The sequence below is a fragment of the Macrobrachium nipponense genome, chromosome 39 (assembly GCF_015104395.2).
Source record: "Macrobrachium nipponense isolate FS-2020 chromosome 39, ASM1510439v2, whole genome shotgun sequence".
Taxonomy (NCBI): domain Eukaryota; kingdom Metazoa; phylum Arthropoda; class Malacostraca; order Decapoda; family Palaemonidae; genus Macrobrachium; species Macrobrachium nipponense.
In genome coordinates this window covers 50,562,645-50,582,644 of record NC_061099.1, presented here as the reverse complement: position 1 = coordinate 50,582,644, position 20,000 = coordinate 50,562,645, and the positions used below count along the sequence as shown (strand labels likewise).

The following is a 20,000-nucleotide window of genomic DNA, read 5'->3' as shown; positions in this document are numbered from 1 at the left end:
TTTTTTCAAATTCATCAAGTTTTTTGTACATTCAGAGGATTTGGAAATCGTATATGTGTGGTTACTCGGAATGGATGGAAATCTCAATTACGATGGCGTAAGTAATGTTCTTCAAGGTCCACAATAATATTTCTGATGGTAGCAGTTGTAAAACTTTATGAAACTATAGCATAACAGCTTTCGAACCCCTTCCCTGGGTTCATTTTCAGTTCAACAATTATATATCTAATGGTTCCAGTTGTAAACCTCTATGAAATTCTAGTATAAAAGCTTTCGAACCCTTCCGTGAGTTCAGCTTCATTTGAACTGAAGATGAACCCAGGGAAGGGTTCGAAAGTTTTTATATAGCTTTATAAAATTTTACAACTGGTACCATCAAATATCATTGTGGACCTTGAAGAACATTACATACTCTGAATGTTAACTTTTTCTCAAGGCTCGTAAAATATCGAAATTAGACGTCCTTCTTGACTACTTGGGCATGGAAGTAAATAATATATCTGTAGTTAAACGTTGGGCAAAATATTTCAATGCTTTTATTTATCTTTTGTCTAGCTTCTGTAGCTTCATGGCGCTCTGGTGTATGTTGAGGTAGGCGGCTGCTCGCTGCTAATGAGTTCTAGAGATGACTTTCTACTTACTAAAGATTAATTGAGGGTTTATACTACTGAAAGGTCACTTCTATCTCAGATATTAGTACAAATATAAATTCCAGCGGTCATCCTCGGCATGAAGAGAATACCAAGAGATTCTTCAGAGATTCTTCAACGAGAATAATGAGCAGGGTATAGTGAGGCGCTCGTCACTTTTTATCTCTCTCTCTCTGCCAACTACTTCTGCTTTTTCGTTCCTTACGTTTGTCCCTGTTGCTGTAGTCCTTTGATCCTCTGCTTAGGATTTAGTTACGTAATCATATAGTGACTCTTTGTTTTATTGTTCAGCCTTATGGTAGCTGTCGTATGGAGTTTCAGTATGAAATATGATTAATCAGTGCCTGTTCACACACACACACACACACACACACACACACACACACACATATATATATATATATATATATATATATAATGTTCATCCATGCACGTATAAAGCTAAATGTGTAAGCGTGTGAACATGTACGATCTCTATGGAAACACACACTCATTTATATGTATGTATGTGTGTGTGTGTGTGTGTACATGAGTGTATTTGTTTGCAGACAAGAGAGTATACAAGACTACACGCTCATACATTTACTTGTACACATGCATCTCCGCACATGTGTATGTGTCTGGTCGTCTGCCCCAGCCACTCCCGTCTCATGTATCTGGCCTTAGTCATAATGCAGCGAATAGTGTGTCCTCCAAAGTGTATCATGTCCCTAGTGTCCATTTTACAAGATTCGTCTAGATCATTTTTACCCGTGCTTCATGAGTCCCTCTTATTCATCTTCATCCATTATTTGCTGCGCCCTATGACTCAACTTCATTTAAGCCTTCCGTATTCATGTTTGTATTTTTTGGTATGTTCTCTGTTTGTGTGTGGTTTATGTTTATTTGTTTTTTTTTAACGCTAACTTCTTTGTTTTTCATTTGAATTTTCTCTGTTTATTTTGCGTTGTGTTTTTATATGTTAAAGCATCCTTCATTTTTTTTTTTTTTTTTTTTATTTCTTTGAACTCGTGATAGTATTTCTTGTCATAATATTTGCATGCCTTCACATTATTACTGGTTCCCTGCATTGCCCGTCGATTTAGTAACCTTGCCTCAACCTTGTAATGAAACCATCATTCATCTCCCTGCTTGTGCATCGTGCTCGTTCATTCATTTCCATCTGACTTTTTCGTACTGTTGATATGCATCCTATGGTCATATATTATTATCGCCGCGTCTTCATTTACATACTCAAATCCCTTATTATGCTGATGTCTCTTTGCTGCGTGTTTGTGTGTGTGCTTTTGATAGCAATCTGTTTGCGGACTTGAATCTGTTTTGGAGATTTCGCGATCATTGTCTTCATGTTGCATCCTTTGAAGCTCGAGCTCTATCTGAGATAAGGGAGCTTTTATTCGTTCATTTTTGTTGCAGAGCAGTTGGAGGCTTCTATTTCAAGATAGGTTTTGTGTTTCGGGGTGAGAGAGATAGATCTTGTTTTTTTTTTTTTTTTTTTTTTTTTTTTTTTTTTTTTGCAGAATTTCTTTTGAAGATTTTCTGTTCGTTGTCCTGGTTTGGATAAGACTTTTTGCTGCTGATAAGTTTATTTATGTCGCATACAAACTGTTTATGGGATTTGTCACTGATTTATTATTATTTTTTCATATTATTGTTTTTATTACAGTCTGTTACTTGTTTTAATCGCATGATCATATTTTTTACCTTGCTAATTGCTTTCCCGTAAATGCAATTCACAAGTACTCATTTCGTGCCATTTCGATCATCTCACTTCTGTTCGTCCACAAATACACACACGCACATACATACATACATATACAGACATAAGCACACGGGAGATAGCTGTCTAACAACAAAAAAAATCACCATATTACGACCAAAGTCACTTTACCTAATGCAAACGAACTCATCCTTCAACTGACACTGTCCTTGAGTTTGACCACTTGGAGGGCGGCCGACCAGCAGTCCGTCCCCTTTCGCGTTCGTTGGGAGTCATATCTCTCCCCTCTTTCTGTATCTGTCAAGTCGAGGGGCTTTTTGTTTTCAGGTGTGTGTGTGTGAGAGGTTTCTCACTCCCAGTTCCTCGCGTTAAGGATTTGCATAATTCATATTCCTTTTATGGGGAAACCTTTCCTGTTCTTCAAGTAATTGCTGATGAAGGTGGATATTGTCTTTATATGTATTTAGTGGCCTCTCTCTCTCTCTCTCTCTCTCTCTCTCTCTCTCTCTCTCTCTCTCTCTAAGTTTGGAATGGATCTTATGATCAGTCAGTCATTTTCATCAGCTTTTATTCACTTAGTGCATAATGTATATTTATTCATCATTGTAAAATTTCTGTAAAGTATACTATGTACCAAAGCTGTGTTTTGTAGGTCTTGCATCGCCCCCAAAATTATACAATTTTCTTTATTTACTTTCAACGTTTACACATAAGGAGAGTACTCTAGCTTTTTATGAAGAGGTGGATTTTGTTGGTATTATATAGCTGCTTCTACCGGCATGCTAGTATCCCTGAAGTTTGTCTCCTCTATGACTCTTAATGTTGTAGAGTTTTAGCATTCCGCTTCTTGGGGTGCTGGCGTATTTCCTTTCACTGATTTTGTACACATTGTCATTTTTAGTTCTGTGTCTACATAATATATCCTGGAGTCCATATAACATTCGTGATTTACCCAAATACTGGAGGATTTACACATTTGCCTAGGCTATGCTCATTGGCACTTACTTCGTATGTATGAACTGCGTAGACTTATTCTCCTTCCTTATGGTGCGTCTGTCAAAAAGAGCGCGAGTGTTACAACTCTCGTTTCAATTTTATTTGATTCTGACTGGATTTCTGGATTTATCCTATATCATAAAAAAAATCTCCCTTTTATTGGTAGTTGTTGATATATCTCGTAATTTTCTCACTTTTTGTTAGTGTCCAAAGATTTATTCAATCAGTGGCCGCATCTTCAGACATTTTATATATATTTTTTTTCTGCTTTCAATTCTGTAGTTGTTTTTGATAAATATGCTTAATTTTTTAACATAATTTTTTTTATTATTATATTATAGAAGTGTCGTTGTGTTTAAGTTCAAATAAGTTTCTCAGTTATTTACTTCTGCTTTAAGTCATGATTTCAGAATGAATTTCTTCTTTGTTCTTTGTTCCCTTGGAGAAGTTCTTCGAGGCAGAAAGGTGTTCTGGGAAGGGCGGAATTTGATGTGTTCATATCCTCTCCCCTTTTTGCTCGACGTAACAGAGTTTCTTTGAACGCAAAGGTACTGATGTCGTCTATAATTTGGTTCGGATGTTTTTGTGACTTGAGTTATTTCTGTTATTTTTGGAACTGCTGTATCATGCTTTCATACTCCCCTCGTTGTCTGTCTGCGGTGTATGCGTGTGTCACAGTGTGTCACAGTGGGTGTGTATGAGTATGTAAGAACATAATATTTTCTCCATTGCAAGAACATTTTACTTTAGTGATTTTTCATTTCAGTGTCAATAGTAAAGCAAAGATAACAACAAAGAATATTAATTTTTTTATGAGAATTTCTGAAGAAAATCATAGTAAATGAGAGAGGTCTTTTCTGCGTTTATATGAATTGAAAGCCTGTGTGTAGGTAGTTGATTCACACAAAGATTAATATTCTGTGTTAAGATTAAATTAGTTAAGTATATCTATTAGCATGAAAGTGGTTCACTTTGAAGTAGATTTCATTGATAGAAAATGTAAAAGTCTCTTCTGGCGCGATTTTTATTTTTTCATGGGGAATGTCATACCTCAACAGGTGAATTATTCTCATCAATATTAATACTCTTATTCGCCCTGTGTATGGTTTTCTTCGTTAAAAATTGATGCTTATCTACCTAATGGTAATTCATTCAGTCTTGAAGATTGCAGAGATGTGCTCATACTGACACTTTTCCGAAGATAGTTGCTCGGATGAATGGCCCGTTTGTGCATTCGAATGCGCCTTTATCAAGGGCAAGGCTCTCTTTCTATTTCAAGATTTAATTAATCCGCTTGATGTGACGACACTTCCCCAGGAATGACACGGCGCTGCGTTTTTCTCAGAAGTGATTGATGGAACGTTGCGAAGTTTTCTAAGAAATCATTTCTGAAACGTTCGTGGCAGCAAGTGTGAATTTTATAGACGTTAATTGAAGAGCTTCGTAGTTTATTGGTCCTCCTTTGAGAAAATACCGGGTCGTATTTATTCTTGGAACCCCTCTCCGTTTCACTTCAGTGATTGTTCTTCAGCGTCGAGGAAGAATTTTACTGATGACGAAATAGTCGGTCGTTTTAAACTGTCATTGTAGATATTTTTCTGGAGTGTATGGTTTCATTAACTTATGCAATTTATATAGTGACAGATCGTATGTAAAAAAAAAAAATTAATAAGCTATTGCACACTAATTATTAGTGTGACATTATTTGCATTCGTTAACATCTTGCCTGAAATGAATCTTAACATTCTTAAAAACAAGAAAAAAAAATATTTTTTTTCATCTCAGGAAGTGTAGTTTAGTGTCACTCAATTGCAGTCTTAATTCGAAAACTACTCCCTCCCGTAAAACACGATTGCCTGCCTCCCACTGCCAAGGGTGATTAAGAATCTCGAGTCTACTCGCTGCCTCTAATCTCGCCTTCTTTATAGTCGATAATGATAAACTGGAACAAGGGGGGAAGTTGTGAGTGGTATGCATGACTTTGATTTACTCTTCGTTCTGACCTTCTTCTCCTCCTCCTTTTCTTTTAGTTCACCCAAGACTTCTCCTCCTCCTCCTCCTCCTCCTCCTCCTCCTTCTTCTTCTTCTTCACTTTGTGTTTAACGGGTTAGGAGGTTGGGAGGGATAATTGGTACTTGCCTCCGTGCCTGGTAGCTGCGCCAACTTACTGGCCCCTTCTGTTGGGAGAGAGAGAGAGAGAGAGAGAGAGAGAGAGAGAGAGAGAGAGAAGAGAAAAATTAGCTGCCTAAAATTCGAGGATTATAGGTATGTGTGTATTTGAGATATTTATCACGTGTAACTTTTCTTGTTCATAAATATAGGCCACAAATATCGTTTAATATCCAATTCATTACACCTTGGGAATAATTATTACACTAAGGGGAACATATGTCGATTAGTGTATTGAAAGAGTGGCTTAGAGTGTTTTGAGTAGGTTTGTTCGTAAGGAAAAAAATGGGAAAACTGAAAGTTAATGAAAAGGGTGTGTTAACAGAAATAGATCACCTATAAAGGATTAGAACTTTAGATAGATACGGAGGTATTCAAAAGACAGCCCCGTAAAATCCAGGAGGTGCAGTTGACCTCAGTTTGTAAGATGTTTTTCATGCTGGTAATAAGACTTCTGTGTAGTTGAATGATGCAGGTATGGTGTGGAAGTTTTCCGTATAGGGGATTCATCCATGATTCACCTATTAAAGTACTTACATACATACATGTGTATGTGTGTATGTATTTGTGTTCGTGTATTTATTAACAATAAGCAACACAGCCACTACCAATTCATACGTTTATTATATATATATATATATATATATATATATATTATACTATATATATATATATATATATATTCACATTTGATAATATTTGTGGCTTCATACTTGTGAGCATAAGGTGGATAAGTGCCAAAACTATATAATATATATATATATATATATATATATATATATATATATATAGCCTCTGTATTACAGTGTTTAACATAATTCTTTTCATATTTCATCCTTATGATGAACGTTAGTGTATAAAATTTTTTTTCTATTTATATACTGTCATCATACAGGCTCCTTCGGGGACGTAGTGCGTCCCAAACAAGATGTTAGTCTTCATGGAGAGAGAGAGAGAAAGAGAGAGAGAGAGAGAGAGAGAGAGAGAGAGAGAGAGAGAGAGAGAGAGAGTATTTCATATTCTTTGAAATATGCAGTGTAATGGTAGCTTCACATAGACAAGAGAAAAGAAATGACGTTTATGGGACCAGTTTCGCCTTAAGAATGTGAACTGTGCCTTTGTGGCACATACAAGGGGGTACTTTCTGGGTGTGCCGCGGGACCTTACACGATCACAAATTAGTTAGATGATTTAATTAAAGGGTTAAAGAAGCATGCATCACACAGCTCTTTGTTGAGTCTCCAGTGTTCTTCTCTCTTTTTATAATTAGACGCGGTTTTTTTCCTTATTTTTATTTATTTTTGGGTTTCGTTTTATTTTTCTATCTCTCATTTGTTTGTGTGCTTTATCTGTTTATTTGCCCCCTGCTGAATGTCTAAATGTTTTACTCTCTCGTTTTTGCGTATTTCTGCCCGTCAGAGTACTACCTGCCACGCCCACTTTGACATCACAATTTTGACAAGGTTCTAGATCTCTCCTTTAAGATTCGTGCTCAGAACACCCTCATGCAATAATGTGCATGGAGGGAGGTTGTCTGTCCGATCGCCTATTATTATTATTGGGTGGTAACAAAATTATAGTTTATTATTACTAGGAATTTGCATAAAGGTGAATTGTATGTTCAGATTCCTTATATTTCTTTTCTGAATAACTTTTGCCAAAATTTATAACAATGAGAGATAAGGACTTCATAATTGGCACGCTTGCTCAGCTAATGAAGTCTTTTCAGATGGCACTAGTGTTAGAGAATTTGTTATCATGGCCAAGGCTTTCAAGCTGAAGGTAGTTTGGGATTTACCTCAGCAGGAAGCTCATTGGTGTCTTTAACAGTTTATCCGTCGTAATGCTTTTAGAGAGGAGTTGGGCGGGTTCGTTTTAATCTGCGGATTTGGTAATTCACTTCGGACATTTGTTAATGTTTTATTTTTATTTATAAAGTCACGAATTTCATTAAATTTTGATATTTAATAAAAAGATTTGTTTTTGTGAAGTCGCGAATGTCATTAAATCTTTATAGTAAATATAAAGAGTTGTTTTATATATGTTAAAGCATGTTTATCGCGTTTCGTAATACAGTGATCAATTTTTTCACAGTTACTTCCCGGTACTTTATCGATTAATTCTTATGTTTCGTTCTGTCAGATTTGCTGCTCCAGATAAATGGCAGTTCGAACGAAAGCGTCACAAGCAAGCTGATTAGGTCTAAGTTACTGTGACCCCATTGTTATTATCGTCTTCGGTTACTAATGACATCCCACATATGGCAGCTGTGGTCCGGATGACCCGAGCTGGAGAGTTCCGATGGCCTATCTCGGAAAGGCTGCCAGAACAGGTCACTCACTGGGGGTCACAGGATGTTGACCGCTTTGTTTTGTTCTTCTCCGGCGCACTTGTCATTTTTGATCTATCTTGTTTACTGGCAGGTGTTTTTGAATTCATTCATTAGAACACCTGTCGATGCTTTTAAAGTCTATACACCTGTCGTTAGCTGAGAATTTCGTTTGTTTATTTATTGTTTATTTATTTATTTTATTTCAAAAGAAGTCTTAGCCTCCTTTATGTAAAAGCGATTCAAGAGTGTGTTATTAATAGAATCCTGTTGTCCTAGTAACATTACTATCTGTTTCTTTCACATACATACACATGTGTGTATATTAAATATCATATATATATATATATATATATCTAGAGAGAGAGAGAGAGAGAGAGAGAGAGAGAAGTTAATTTTCCACCACCTTTTGTTTATTTACAATAATAAATAATGACACATAATTGCACATTTATTTGGAAATGTATAATAATCTATATATAATATTATAATATATTATATATAATATATATATATATATATATAATATATATAGAGAGAGAGAGAGAGAGAGAGAGAGAGAGAGGAGAGAGAGAGAGAGTTAATTTTCCTTTTCCACCACCTTTTGTTTATTTACAAATAAGTAAATAATGTCACATAATAAACACATTTATAGAAATGAATATAATAATATATATAGATATATATATATATATATATATATATATAGATATATATAATAATATATATATATAATAGATATATATATATATATATATATATATATATATATATATATAGATTATATACATTTCTATAGACGTGTGTTATGTGATCATTATTTATTATTATGTACTGTTATATTTTTAGCCGGCATTTTTGTAAATAAATTTAAATTTTCTTACTTGAATTCACTATTAATGATCTCTCTCTCTCTCTCTCTCTCTCTCTCTCTCTCTCTCTCTCTCTCTCACATACACACAAGAAATAATGGATGGAAACTAGAACTGAATAGATACAACACATCCCATTGTGGGGAACTTCTTTACATACAAGATATGACACTGGAATAAACTACGAAGTTGGAAATAAACAGCAACAGTTCGTGGAAGAGTTTAAAAGAAAGCTAGACAGAATCATTAGGACACTGTGAATGCACAGTAAAACCTGCTCCTACAGATAGGCGAGCACACGATGTCTCCTCGGATTGACTAACAAGTCTTTTAGACATCGTAATCCTTGTAACTTCTTGTAACTCTCTCTCTCTCTCTCTCTCAGACGCCAAAGAGCATCCACCATTCCGAATTGTTCAATCACGGAGTGAGGATTTTCATAAAGGCCTCATTATGTCAGCGAGGCAGAGGAAGGAGGAATGGGGAGGGGGGGGACCTTCGAATCGGATATTTTCGTGCAACGGCACGTCCTTCCTCCTCTAAGAAGTGTTTACGAGACCACGAATTGGTCATCACCTTGTTATCACACCCTGCTTGCCAACAACTTTCGTGAGGGTCGCGTCAGTCCTCTCGGAATTCGACGATGAAACGCACGAGCGAAACTTTTTTTTTTTTTTCCTTCGCTCTTTATGGGCTTTCGTTTGTGCAATTACTATTTATATGGAAGACATGATCGTCACATTTGAGTTTCCATAGTTTAGCTGTGATTAGGCTTGTGCTTCTAGTTTAATTGTCGCTCTACTCTCTCTCTCTCTCTTTATCTCTCTCTCTCTCTCTCTCTCTCTCTCTCTCTCTCTATGCTTGACAAGTTTATAATTGGGATTATATATATATAGATTATATATATATATATATATATATATATATATATACATAAATATATATATATATATATATATATATATATATATTTATTATATTTGGTGGCTTGTGCTGGGATGATGAAATGTTTGTTTTGTAACAGTAGATATTGTATGAATGTGCTGTTTACTATTTTTAATGAGAGAGAGAGAGAGAGAGAGAGAGAGAGAGAGAGAGAGAGAGAGAGTAATCCACAAAATGTATCAGGTTTGTATCCTTTTTTCACATACCACATCTCACGTATCACATCGCCAACTGCATAGTTGTTCGTGGAAGGCGTCACAAGGTTGCTTTTATATATGTATATATTTTTTTTTTACTCTTATCTAATTGTTGCAATTGTGTCAAAAGGTCAGTGAGGTCAGGACATAGTCAGGTCATTGACGTCATTTTAGGTGATGAAATATTACTATTAATTTACTTCAGTAATGTTAGCAGTGAAAAAGTTCATGATTAAATAAACCAATTCGCAATTGATATAGGTTAACAACTTATGAAGTGGGTGAACTATGGTTGAATGAGCAATCTGTGATTGACTATAAGTGTCAACTTTTTGCCTAACATTACTGCAAGCTTCGGAATTCTTTCCGTTTTCTGGTTCTTATTGGATGGATTATGGAATTTAGAGCATATCCCAAGCGCTGGGACCTATAAGATCATTCAGCGCTGAAATGAAAGTATAGCTAGATGGAAAAATGAGAAATGAAGTGAAAATGACAAACTGATGACAATCCTGCACTTGAACAGGACTGTACATCAGCAAAGGCCATTTTACTCTCCCCCCCCCCCCAGCATTCCGATCATCCAAAGTTATGAAAGATCGTTTTGGCCAGGGGGCCTCTGGTTCTTATTAGTTTCAATCTCTCAAGAGGTGGATCTATGCTGAAAAACATGCTGGCCCCTCCCCCTGCTTTAAAGCTATCCCTTTTATTCCGTATCGTCATCATTAACAGCAAAATCACTAACGACAGAGTAAGTTAAGTATATCTTATTTTTACCAGACGACTGAGCTGATTAACAGCAGCTCTCCTAGGGCTGGCACGAAGAGATTGGATATTTTTGACGTGGCTAGGAACCAATTGGTTACCTAGCAACGGGACCTACAGCTTATTTATGGGATCTGAACCTCATTATATCGAGAAATGAATTTCTAATCAGAAATAAATGCTTCCGATTCCTCGTTGGCAGAGCAGGGAATCGAACTCGCGACTACCGAATCTGTAGGCTGGCACGTTACCCACTCGTCCAACGAGGAACTTAATTTAATGCTGTAAAGTTAAAGGTGGTCATGTTGCATGTTTTAATCTATTTCGCATTTTCAGAGAAAGGTATTTGTATTTCTCTCCCACCTCGTTTCTCTGCACCTGAGTTTTACCGTTTGATTTTGGGCAGAAGGTGTTTCGCTTCGATATAGAAAATCAAGCGTTGGTTAGAGACCGCTACGAGTTTACGTTCAGCAGAATAATTTTGTCTCATTACACCAGATGCAAATATTTTCAGACGTGACATAAATAGAAATATATTGCGTGCCGGGTGCTAAAATATATCAGTTGCTAACCATCTCGCCTAACGTTCCAAATTAAGATTCGTGAAACAGAGTGACTTTTGACTTGAGTTAGCCTGGGTCATCGGAATAGTGATGTCATTGAACACCTGACTTTATTCGATGCTAATTTTCCCTTACACTCATGAAACATGGATGCACCACGACCACCGCTAATAATTGTATTCACAACGTTTATTCCTTCCCAGGGACTTGTTGTCCGATTCAGCAGAAGTCCGTCATTTCCTGTTTTTGAAAATGACTCGCACCTGGCCCTGAGGAGGCTGTGGACTCTCTCTCTCTCTCTCTCTCTCTTCTCTCTCTCTCTCTCTCTCTCTCTCTCAGAGAAAGAAGTGAAAGCTAAATATAGTTTTTAGGTGAGGTACCCTTTTTATGTATATTTATCTTTTAGCGAGAAATAAATTGAAACGTCTGATCGGTTAATTTACCTGATGTTAATGAGAAACTGAACTGGACCTCTCTTGTCTTCTGTTTGGTGATTCATGTAGTATTACCGAGAACGGTCATTTTCATGAGGTAAGAGCATTAGCATATTTATGGACTTACTTCCTTTTTCTGGAGTGTAACGTATTAATTTAATTGGGCGATTTTATGCATTCTGAATAAGAGTGGAAAAAGTCAGTTAGATGTGGATTTTGTTTGAAAGTCATTTTTCATTTGTGTTTTATTTCTAATCTAATCGGAATGTAATGTCTGAGGTATTTAGAAAAAAAATATATATATATATATATATATATATATATATATATATATATATATATTAATATATATAGTTAATAATATATATATATATATATACTATTATATACCATATATCTATATATATATATATATATATTTATATATACATAATATATATATATTATTATATATATTATATATATCATATATATATAATTAAAAAATATATTTATTTATATTATATATAATATATATATATATATATATATATACATATATACATGATATATATATACATTTATATACATATATATATATATATTTATTATATATATATATATATAATAATATAGATATATTTACATATATATACATATATATATTATATATATATATATATATATAATATATATATAATATCTATATATATATTATATGTGTGTGTTAGGGTGCAAATGTGTTGATGAACAATTTTGTAAAAAAAATATAGTAATTTTGAAAGAGTTGTTATTCAAATGAACCGTTTATACATGAAAGCAAATATTTATACAAGTCCGTAGTTGATCTCAATGAAGTCGGTTGGCCGTAAATATTTGCGTCACGTACATCCATGTCAGAGAGAGAGAGAGAGAGAGAGAGAGAGAGAGAGAGAGAGAGAGAGAGAGAGAGAGAAAATGAGGCTTTCAAGTTAAAATAGGTTATTGAATTGTCCTGGATTATTTTTTAAAACATGAAAATGTTTCTTGGAAATGGCGAGAATAAAGAATCAACGTTATATAAGTTTCACTGAATAGAATTTATATGGATGTAAAAAAATTCTGCACTTTTACATAAAAGATAATCAGTAGAAATAAAACTAGCGTGAGAAAGAACTACTGAGCTATACCATAAGCATGTAAGATACATACGTTTGATGTTGTTTTGTAAATTTAAGGATAAATGAAACCCTATTTTTAACTTGTGGGTATAGCTGCATAATTTTTCTCATCTCAGTTTTATTTCCTTTGGATGTCTTGTCAGGGAATCGTGGTTTTATTACACGTATTTAAGGTGTTTCATGGAGCTTGTATCAATCCTTTATGTTTTATTCCCACCAGCTTTACGCTACTTCCAAATTATAGTTTTGTGTCTGAAAAATAAACCCCGGATAATACTTTTTTTATTTTTTTTATTTTTTAGGGGTGAGTGCTTGACACCATTAATTGTTTTCCCCCTCTCGTCGTATTGGACGTAACAGATGTCCCTTCGTGTTATTACTGGGATCGTTAACTTTGGGAAACCGAGAGTTTAATTGGCTCAATTAGGAGATGATTAAAGACCAGACGTTACGTATTGGTCTGCCGAATCTCGTACCTTTCGGTAGGGTCGTTTTAGGGCTCCTGCGAGGTGTAGGAGACAGTACTTGGAGATTTACTGATTGATTTTGTTTTGCCTTCAGGGTTAGAAGATTCCAGTGATTGTTTATTGATTTTGTTTTGCCTTCAGGTTTAGAAGATGCCAGTGACTGTTTGTTGATTATATTTCGCCTTCAGGTTTAGAAAATTCCAGTGATTGTTTATTGATTTTATTTTGCCTCCAAGTTTAGAAAATTCACGTGATTGTTTATATGCTAGTTTTCGTATTTAAAAATGTTGGTTTTACTTATATTTACAAGAAGTATGTGATATTTAGGTGTACTGAGAGAGAGAGAGAGAGAGAGAGAGAGAGAGAGAGAGAGAGAGAGAGAGAGAGAGAGAATGTGTACAGTTTCTTTTCCCAGTCGGAATGCGAAGAATGATTTCAATCAGTCTCCAGACAGCTTTATATAGTAGACCAAATTAATCTGTGGATGTTGATTTTGACATTCGTTGCTTCTACAGATGTGGGATTTGAGTGCCGACTGAAGAGAGCTTTCCCAGTCCATGCTTCGGTTTCTTCTTCTTTACGTTTTTGCAGTTTTTACTATAAAATCGTTTTGGACTTTCATGTGCAAGTCGTAGTGTCATTATTTCGTTAACTAAGCAAAGTCTGTGAAATAAAAGCAAAACATCAAACGAAAGTGCTGTAGTGTACGGATTAAATATTCAGTAAATGGAATAACGAATGTATTATATATATATTATATATATATATATATATATATATATATATATATATATATATATATATATATATATATAATAAATCATGAAAATGTTTAAGAAAGCAGCAGGAGCTAAACCAGACTTCTGTTTATTGTATACAAAGGCGTACTATAATATAAGACCTTAGCTTAAGTTCATAAAAAATCCCAAAAAAAGATTTCTATGTTTTGTTTTAATTATACTACGGACTTTATTTTCTTATCTTTTTGTCTCCTTTCTAATAATTTATTTATCTATTTTTTCCAGGTGAGAACGAATGATTGACTTTTACTTTGCGATCTGTATTACGTAAGTAACGTCTATGGATGCTAGTAGTATGTGCGTGTTGCATGCAAGCTAAGTATACACACACACATTATATATATATATATATATATATATATATATATATATATATATGTGTGTGTGTGTGTGTGTGTGTGTGTGTGTGTGTGTGTGTGTGTGTGTGTGGTGACTGTAAAAGCATAATGTAGAGGGAGATTTGATTCCGAGACCCTTCTCCTCTGAACTCCCACCTTTTTCCTAATTGAAATCGTGTGCTTGTAGGCGCACTTCCAGGATTAAGAGTAGGCCTCCTTCCTCGGGATTTCGTCTACAAGGGATGACCAAGCAGAAAAGTGCTGTATAGGTAAAAGAAATACGTCTTATACTTTCTGAAGTATATTTGTTTCTTCACTTTGCTGTTGTTGCTGTTTGGAAAGTCTTTTTATGATTTTCCAAGTGTCTGACGCTCGCTGTTAGTAATCATTTGCGCTGTATGATTCTATTTATATATTCGCTTTATTTCAGTAGTTATTTTGTAGCAAGATCTATAGCTTTAAACCTTGTCGTTCAGTTATACCCCTAGGAACAGTACGTGTAAGGAAATAATGAATTTCCTCGGCTTGAATTGGTTTAATCTCTGATAAGACTTCACAAGGTCTGACTGGACATATTAAGCAAACCGTTGACTCTCTTGAGAGCCGAAGTCGAATGCATTTATTAAGTGACTTAAATAATTCACTGGTTTACAAAAAAAAAAATTTTGGTCAGAGGCAAGAATGCGGATAGGTGTTTTATGCTAATTTGGGTGTGCCGAATTCAAATTTATAAATAGTTTTGCTCTATCACCTCTAGTTTTCTGGCTTTTAAATAGTCTCATTTTAGTATAAACAGAGAATATATGTGCACATTTCAAGAGTTGCAGCAGCTTATAACAGATAAAACAGGATAGATAACTAGAGGTGATGAGTAAAAACGGATTTCAAATTTGAATTCAGCACCCCCAAATTAGGTAAAAACGGGTATTTTTGTGCTTGCCTCAATTTCTTTGTAAACCAGTGATATATAATTGACTAAACAGAGCGAGGTGAACTTCTGCTTTTCTTGTGTCAGATAGTCTCTTTTTCTTATGTAGAATTCTCTCTCTCTCTCTCTCTCTCTCTCTCTCTCTCTCTCTCTCTCTCTCTCTCTCTCTCTCCAGTTAATGTTAACTTTTCGAACTAGTGTATTTTATATATATATATATATATATATATATATATATATAATATATATATTATGTATATATATATATATATATATATATATATATATATATAGGAGTAGAGAGAGAGAGAGAGAGAGAGAGAGAGAGAGAGAGAGAGAGAGAGAGGGGGGGGAGGTAGTGCTAAAACCAATAGCCTTGACGGGTACAATGCATTTCTTTTTTCTCACATAGCATGAAAGTATTAGAATTGAATTTCAAATTGCATAATGACAGGGGCGACGGAGAAAATAAGTGCCGTCTTCTCTTCCCCTTCTTTCTTTTTCACATGTCTTCTAAATGGCCTCTAATGAGAGGTTGTATTCTGCATTTATGTGTGCAATCAGTTCTCCTGAATATTATTTCTGAAGGGGAAGCCATGAATGCACTGTCTGTTTCATCTATATTAAACGAATATTATTGTAGGAGCAAATCATTCTCCTGCCACTTCGCGAAGCTATTCGAATCTTATTTCTGGTCGTACGTAAGATTTTTTTTTTTTTTTTTTTTTTTTTTTTTGGTGGGGGAGGGGGGGGGGGGGCGGTCAGGTGAATCAAGCTTGTTCCATTATACTCACTTCAGGCATATTTTACTAGGCAAACGATTAATCAGGATTTGATGTCGTGAATGTTGGATTGATTTCTATTTATATTAATGCAGTGAAAAGATGGCATTCCCATTATATATATATATATATATATATATATATATATATATATATATATATATATATATATGTATGTATATATATATATATATATATATGGATTTGTATGGTATCCTGGGTTCGCGCCCGGACGTCGACAATTCTATTATCGCCTAATAAAATTCCCCTTCGGTTAAGCATGTATGAAAATATATTAATTCCGAGGTAGAGTGAATTAGATATTAAAGGAAAGGACATTTGTAGCTCGATGTATGTACATGAATCACGGTAATGTGATAACGACTATATATATATATATATATATATATATATATATACTATATATAAAATGTTCGAATGAGTCACTGATTTTGGATCATAAGTGACGTTTATTGGTATTTAGCGGTTGTCGAGGGTAGGACCAATTCTATAGGGTATGTCTCGTGCGAAATTGTGTAATTGTATGAAATGGGTCTTGCGGTTAGTGATTGGACGGGTAAATTTAAAGGTGGTAGAGATGTGCGCATATTATCATTATATCAGTATTTTATAAAAGACCTAAAAGAGGCATGTTACTTTGTTACATATATTTCTTCCACCCGAATAGCTTTCACTCGTTAGGAAACAGATCCGTTTTCCAGACAGCGACCTAACGTACAGTTCTGACGACAGTTATCCCTTTCACCTTTGAAGCATGCAGCTTTGGTAACGGAAACAATAGGACTGTGTTAGGCGGAATGGAATTCTATCCAGATGGATTAGATGATTGTGAAGGGATCTACAATCACCAGAGGTCATTCTGGGTCAACTAGAGAATGTTGTGTAATCCGCTCGGCTAATGAAACTAGTTGCCGTGAATAATCTGAAATTGCCGCTAAAATTTTTATATACAAATATACTTAATTCACACATAATTCACACACACACACACACACACACACTACATATATATACAACATGACAGAAGATGAGACAAATAGAAGGGCTTTACTTATGGGTATATATATATATATATATATATATATATATATATATATATATATATATATATATATATATATATCCCACCCTTATCACTACTTGATAAGGATGGGAGACGGTCCTCCGAAATATAGTCCTTAGCTTTAAACCAGAGTGTTTTAATGGGCCTTTTATACTTGAGACGTATCCTTTTTTAAAAAGGAAAAATTTATTTACACACACACACACACACACACACACACATATATATATATATATATATATATATATATATATATATATATATATATATATATATATAATATATATATATATATAAACTGTTAATATCCAGTCAACTGTACCTTGGGAATAAGTTCAACCCAAGAGGAATTATAATTGATAAGTGTTTCGTCCCCGGAAAGAATGATAGCAGAATGCTGGAAGTCACTGACTATCGTTGTCTCGAAACTAGGCAACAGTTCGAATCCTTCCGGGGATGAAGCACTTAACAATAATAAACCTCTTGGTATTAAAAGGTATTTATGGCTTAATGTTTCTGAATATAAAAGAAAATAAATGCATGCTCTTCACGAAGGTCAAATATTAATTCCAGGCTACTTCAGTTGAAGGACAAGTTGGTTCTTGAGTTGAAGGACTAGGTGGTTCTTCAGCATGTAATAGTTGGTTGGTGCTGACACGCCAAGTCTTTGAAGTACTTCTCCATTTTTGTGTTTGTGAAAAAGATGGGATATGTAATAGTGGATGATCTTGTAGGTATTTGGTCCCTTAAAAAGAAATGGATTATTCGAGGTCAAACACATTAATCTGACCTTTTGTCCTAGACATTCATGATTTCTAGTGTTATTGTTTTAAAGACCCTTTTTCGACCCCCTATTTATATTGAAATTTAATTTATTCAAGTCATAGCATTCAGTGAGAATTTGGATCAGCAAAACTGAAAGAAGAAACTCGGGCGATTATGACGTGTGAACAGTATCTTCCACTGCTTGAAGAAGGGCGTAGCAGATTAACTAATGACAATTCAAGCAGTATACTGTAGAGTCAGTTGCATCTCTCATGACGACACCGTGTGTTCGGGAGGGGGACGGCCTTCAGCTTCATACGCTATACTCGCGGGGGGATGGGGAGGGCCTTTGTAGGGTGCAGGAGTAAAGGGCTCCCTCTCCTGCGGTTGACAACTTCGAGCCACTTTTTAAAGTCAGTGCTTAGCTGGTGGTTGGACTGGCGTGACTGTTCGTTGCCTGGCGCTGCTGCTGCTGCTGCCGCCGTCGCCGCCGCTGCTGCTGTCCGCTGCCCCTGCCTGCCTACTCAGCTGTTTAGTTACCACCCAGCTGTCTGTGATGTGGGACGTACGCATGCGCGCCAGCTCTTCCAGGGATCTCTTGCCGTCATTGAACTTCGAAACACGACTTACTTTTTTATCACATTCGTTCAAGCTTTTTGTGATAATAGCTGTGCTTTCTGCTTAGTCTTTGGGTGACACTGCGTTGAAATTGAACCAAAATAGACGCTACTTTAGGTGTTTGCGAGAAAATTGTAATTGCTACGAGGGGAGTGCTTCAGGAAAGCTAGTGGATTCATGTCTACAGTAAACTCAATTAAATGAACCCCCTGAAGTGTAAACCCACGAAAAAGTATGGAATGTGTGTGTTTGGAGTATCCCAAGTGCTGATACGTCTTTCAGCATAAGTATAAAATGGTTAAACCATAACATTAGTGCCCTTTTTTTCTTTCTTAATATGACAACTTTCTGCTTTGGATATAACTGATCGTGATTCTGAGTGTGCGTGGTATTTGATAATTTGTTGATGAAAACTGATCTGGCTGTGCGTTGTGCATGACGATATGGTGCCAGTGCCTCCCGTGACGATGATGGGGATGACGATGAACTCTGGAAATGTCACCGGTGAACAATTCTTCACAGGTGGAAGAGGCATTAATTGAACCGAATGGTCTCAGAATCGAAGCTGCTGCTGCTCACGACCATGGCACTCGAGTGACTCTGGTGGGAGTGCAGGTTCTTCGTCATCGAATCGCCCTTTGGCCCTGCGTCTTTTCGAGGGTTCTGGAGGAATGATGCCATCGGGAGAGACGATCACAGTCGGGATGACAGGTGGGGACATAGGAGGAGGAGGAGGAGGAGGAGGGACGGGTGTCGACAGCGACGGGAAAAGTGCCGTCTATGGAGACGAGGAATATGGAGAAGATTTGGCCCAGCTCGATATGTTGTTGAATTACGTGAATAATCTGTCCGCTTCGCTGGAGTTCTTGGCGTGGGAAAATAAACGTAAGGCTACTTCTTTTTTTTATAATGATACGTGATTGTGACGAGTTTCGTGGACGTTGTAGTATATGGATACCCTACTTTCCATATGCTCATGTGTGATTATGCATCCTCGTATAAGATAAATATTTTGGAACCATTTTTTTCTCGTTTAATTATATTTATGGGAATAAACTTTAAGGGTAATTGTCTCCCTTTCATGCACTATAATCACAGTAATCATCTGCAGTGATGTTTCTTGTATTATCGAAAGAAATAGGTTCAATAGAACGTATTAAATAAAAGTCGATGAATCCTTTTGTCATTTTCTGTGAACTTTGCCGGGATTAGAAAATATTTTGGTATGAATTAAAATGTCTTACACTCAAGCATAATACAATAATATGTGAATAATTTTTATTTAAACCAAATAATAATTTTAAACCAAATAATAATAATAATAATAATAATAATAATAATAATAATAACAACCAGAGATACTCAAGAATCTTGTGGAGTTCAGTATTCCCTAGCATCTCAAGGGATCATGTTATGAAACAAGCAAATAATCTTCGATT

At 35.4% G+C, this 20,000-nt stretch overlaps 1 protein-coding gene across 7 annotated transcripts in view; it reads left to right on the top strand.

Annotated features, from left to right (window-relative positions):
• Positions 1–20,000, top strand: part of LOC135210339 (pleckstrin homology domain-containing family G member 3-like) — a 611,354-nt gene that overhangs the window by 393,013 nt on the left and 198,341 nt on the right. For 2 of the 7 annotated variants that reach the window (XM_064243229.1, XM_064243228.1), the window contains exon 1: positions 18,353–19,446. The exons of the other annotated variants lie outside the window; for them this stretch is intronic. In XM_064243229.1, coding sequence (XP_064099299.1) covers positions 19,233–19,446 — 214 coding nt within the window. In that variant the 5' untranslated portion in view covers positions 18,353–19,232. Of the gene's footprint in view, positions 1–18,352; positions 19,447–20,000 lie in introns of those variants that run through there. 7 annotated transcript variants of the gene reach the window in all.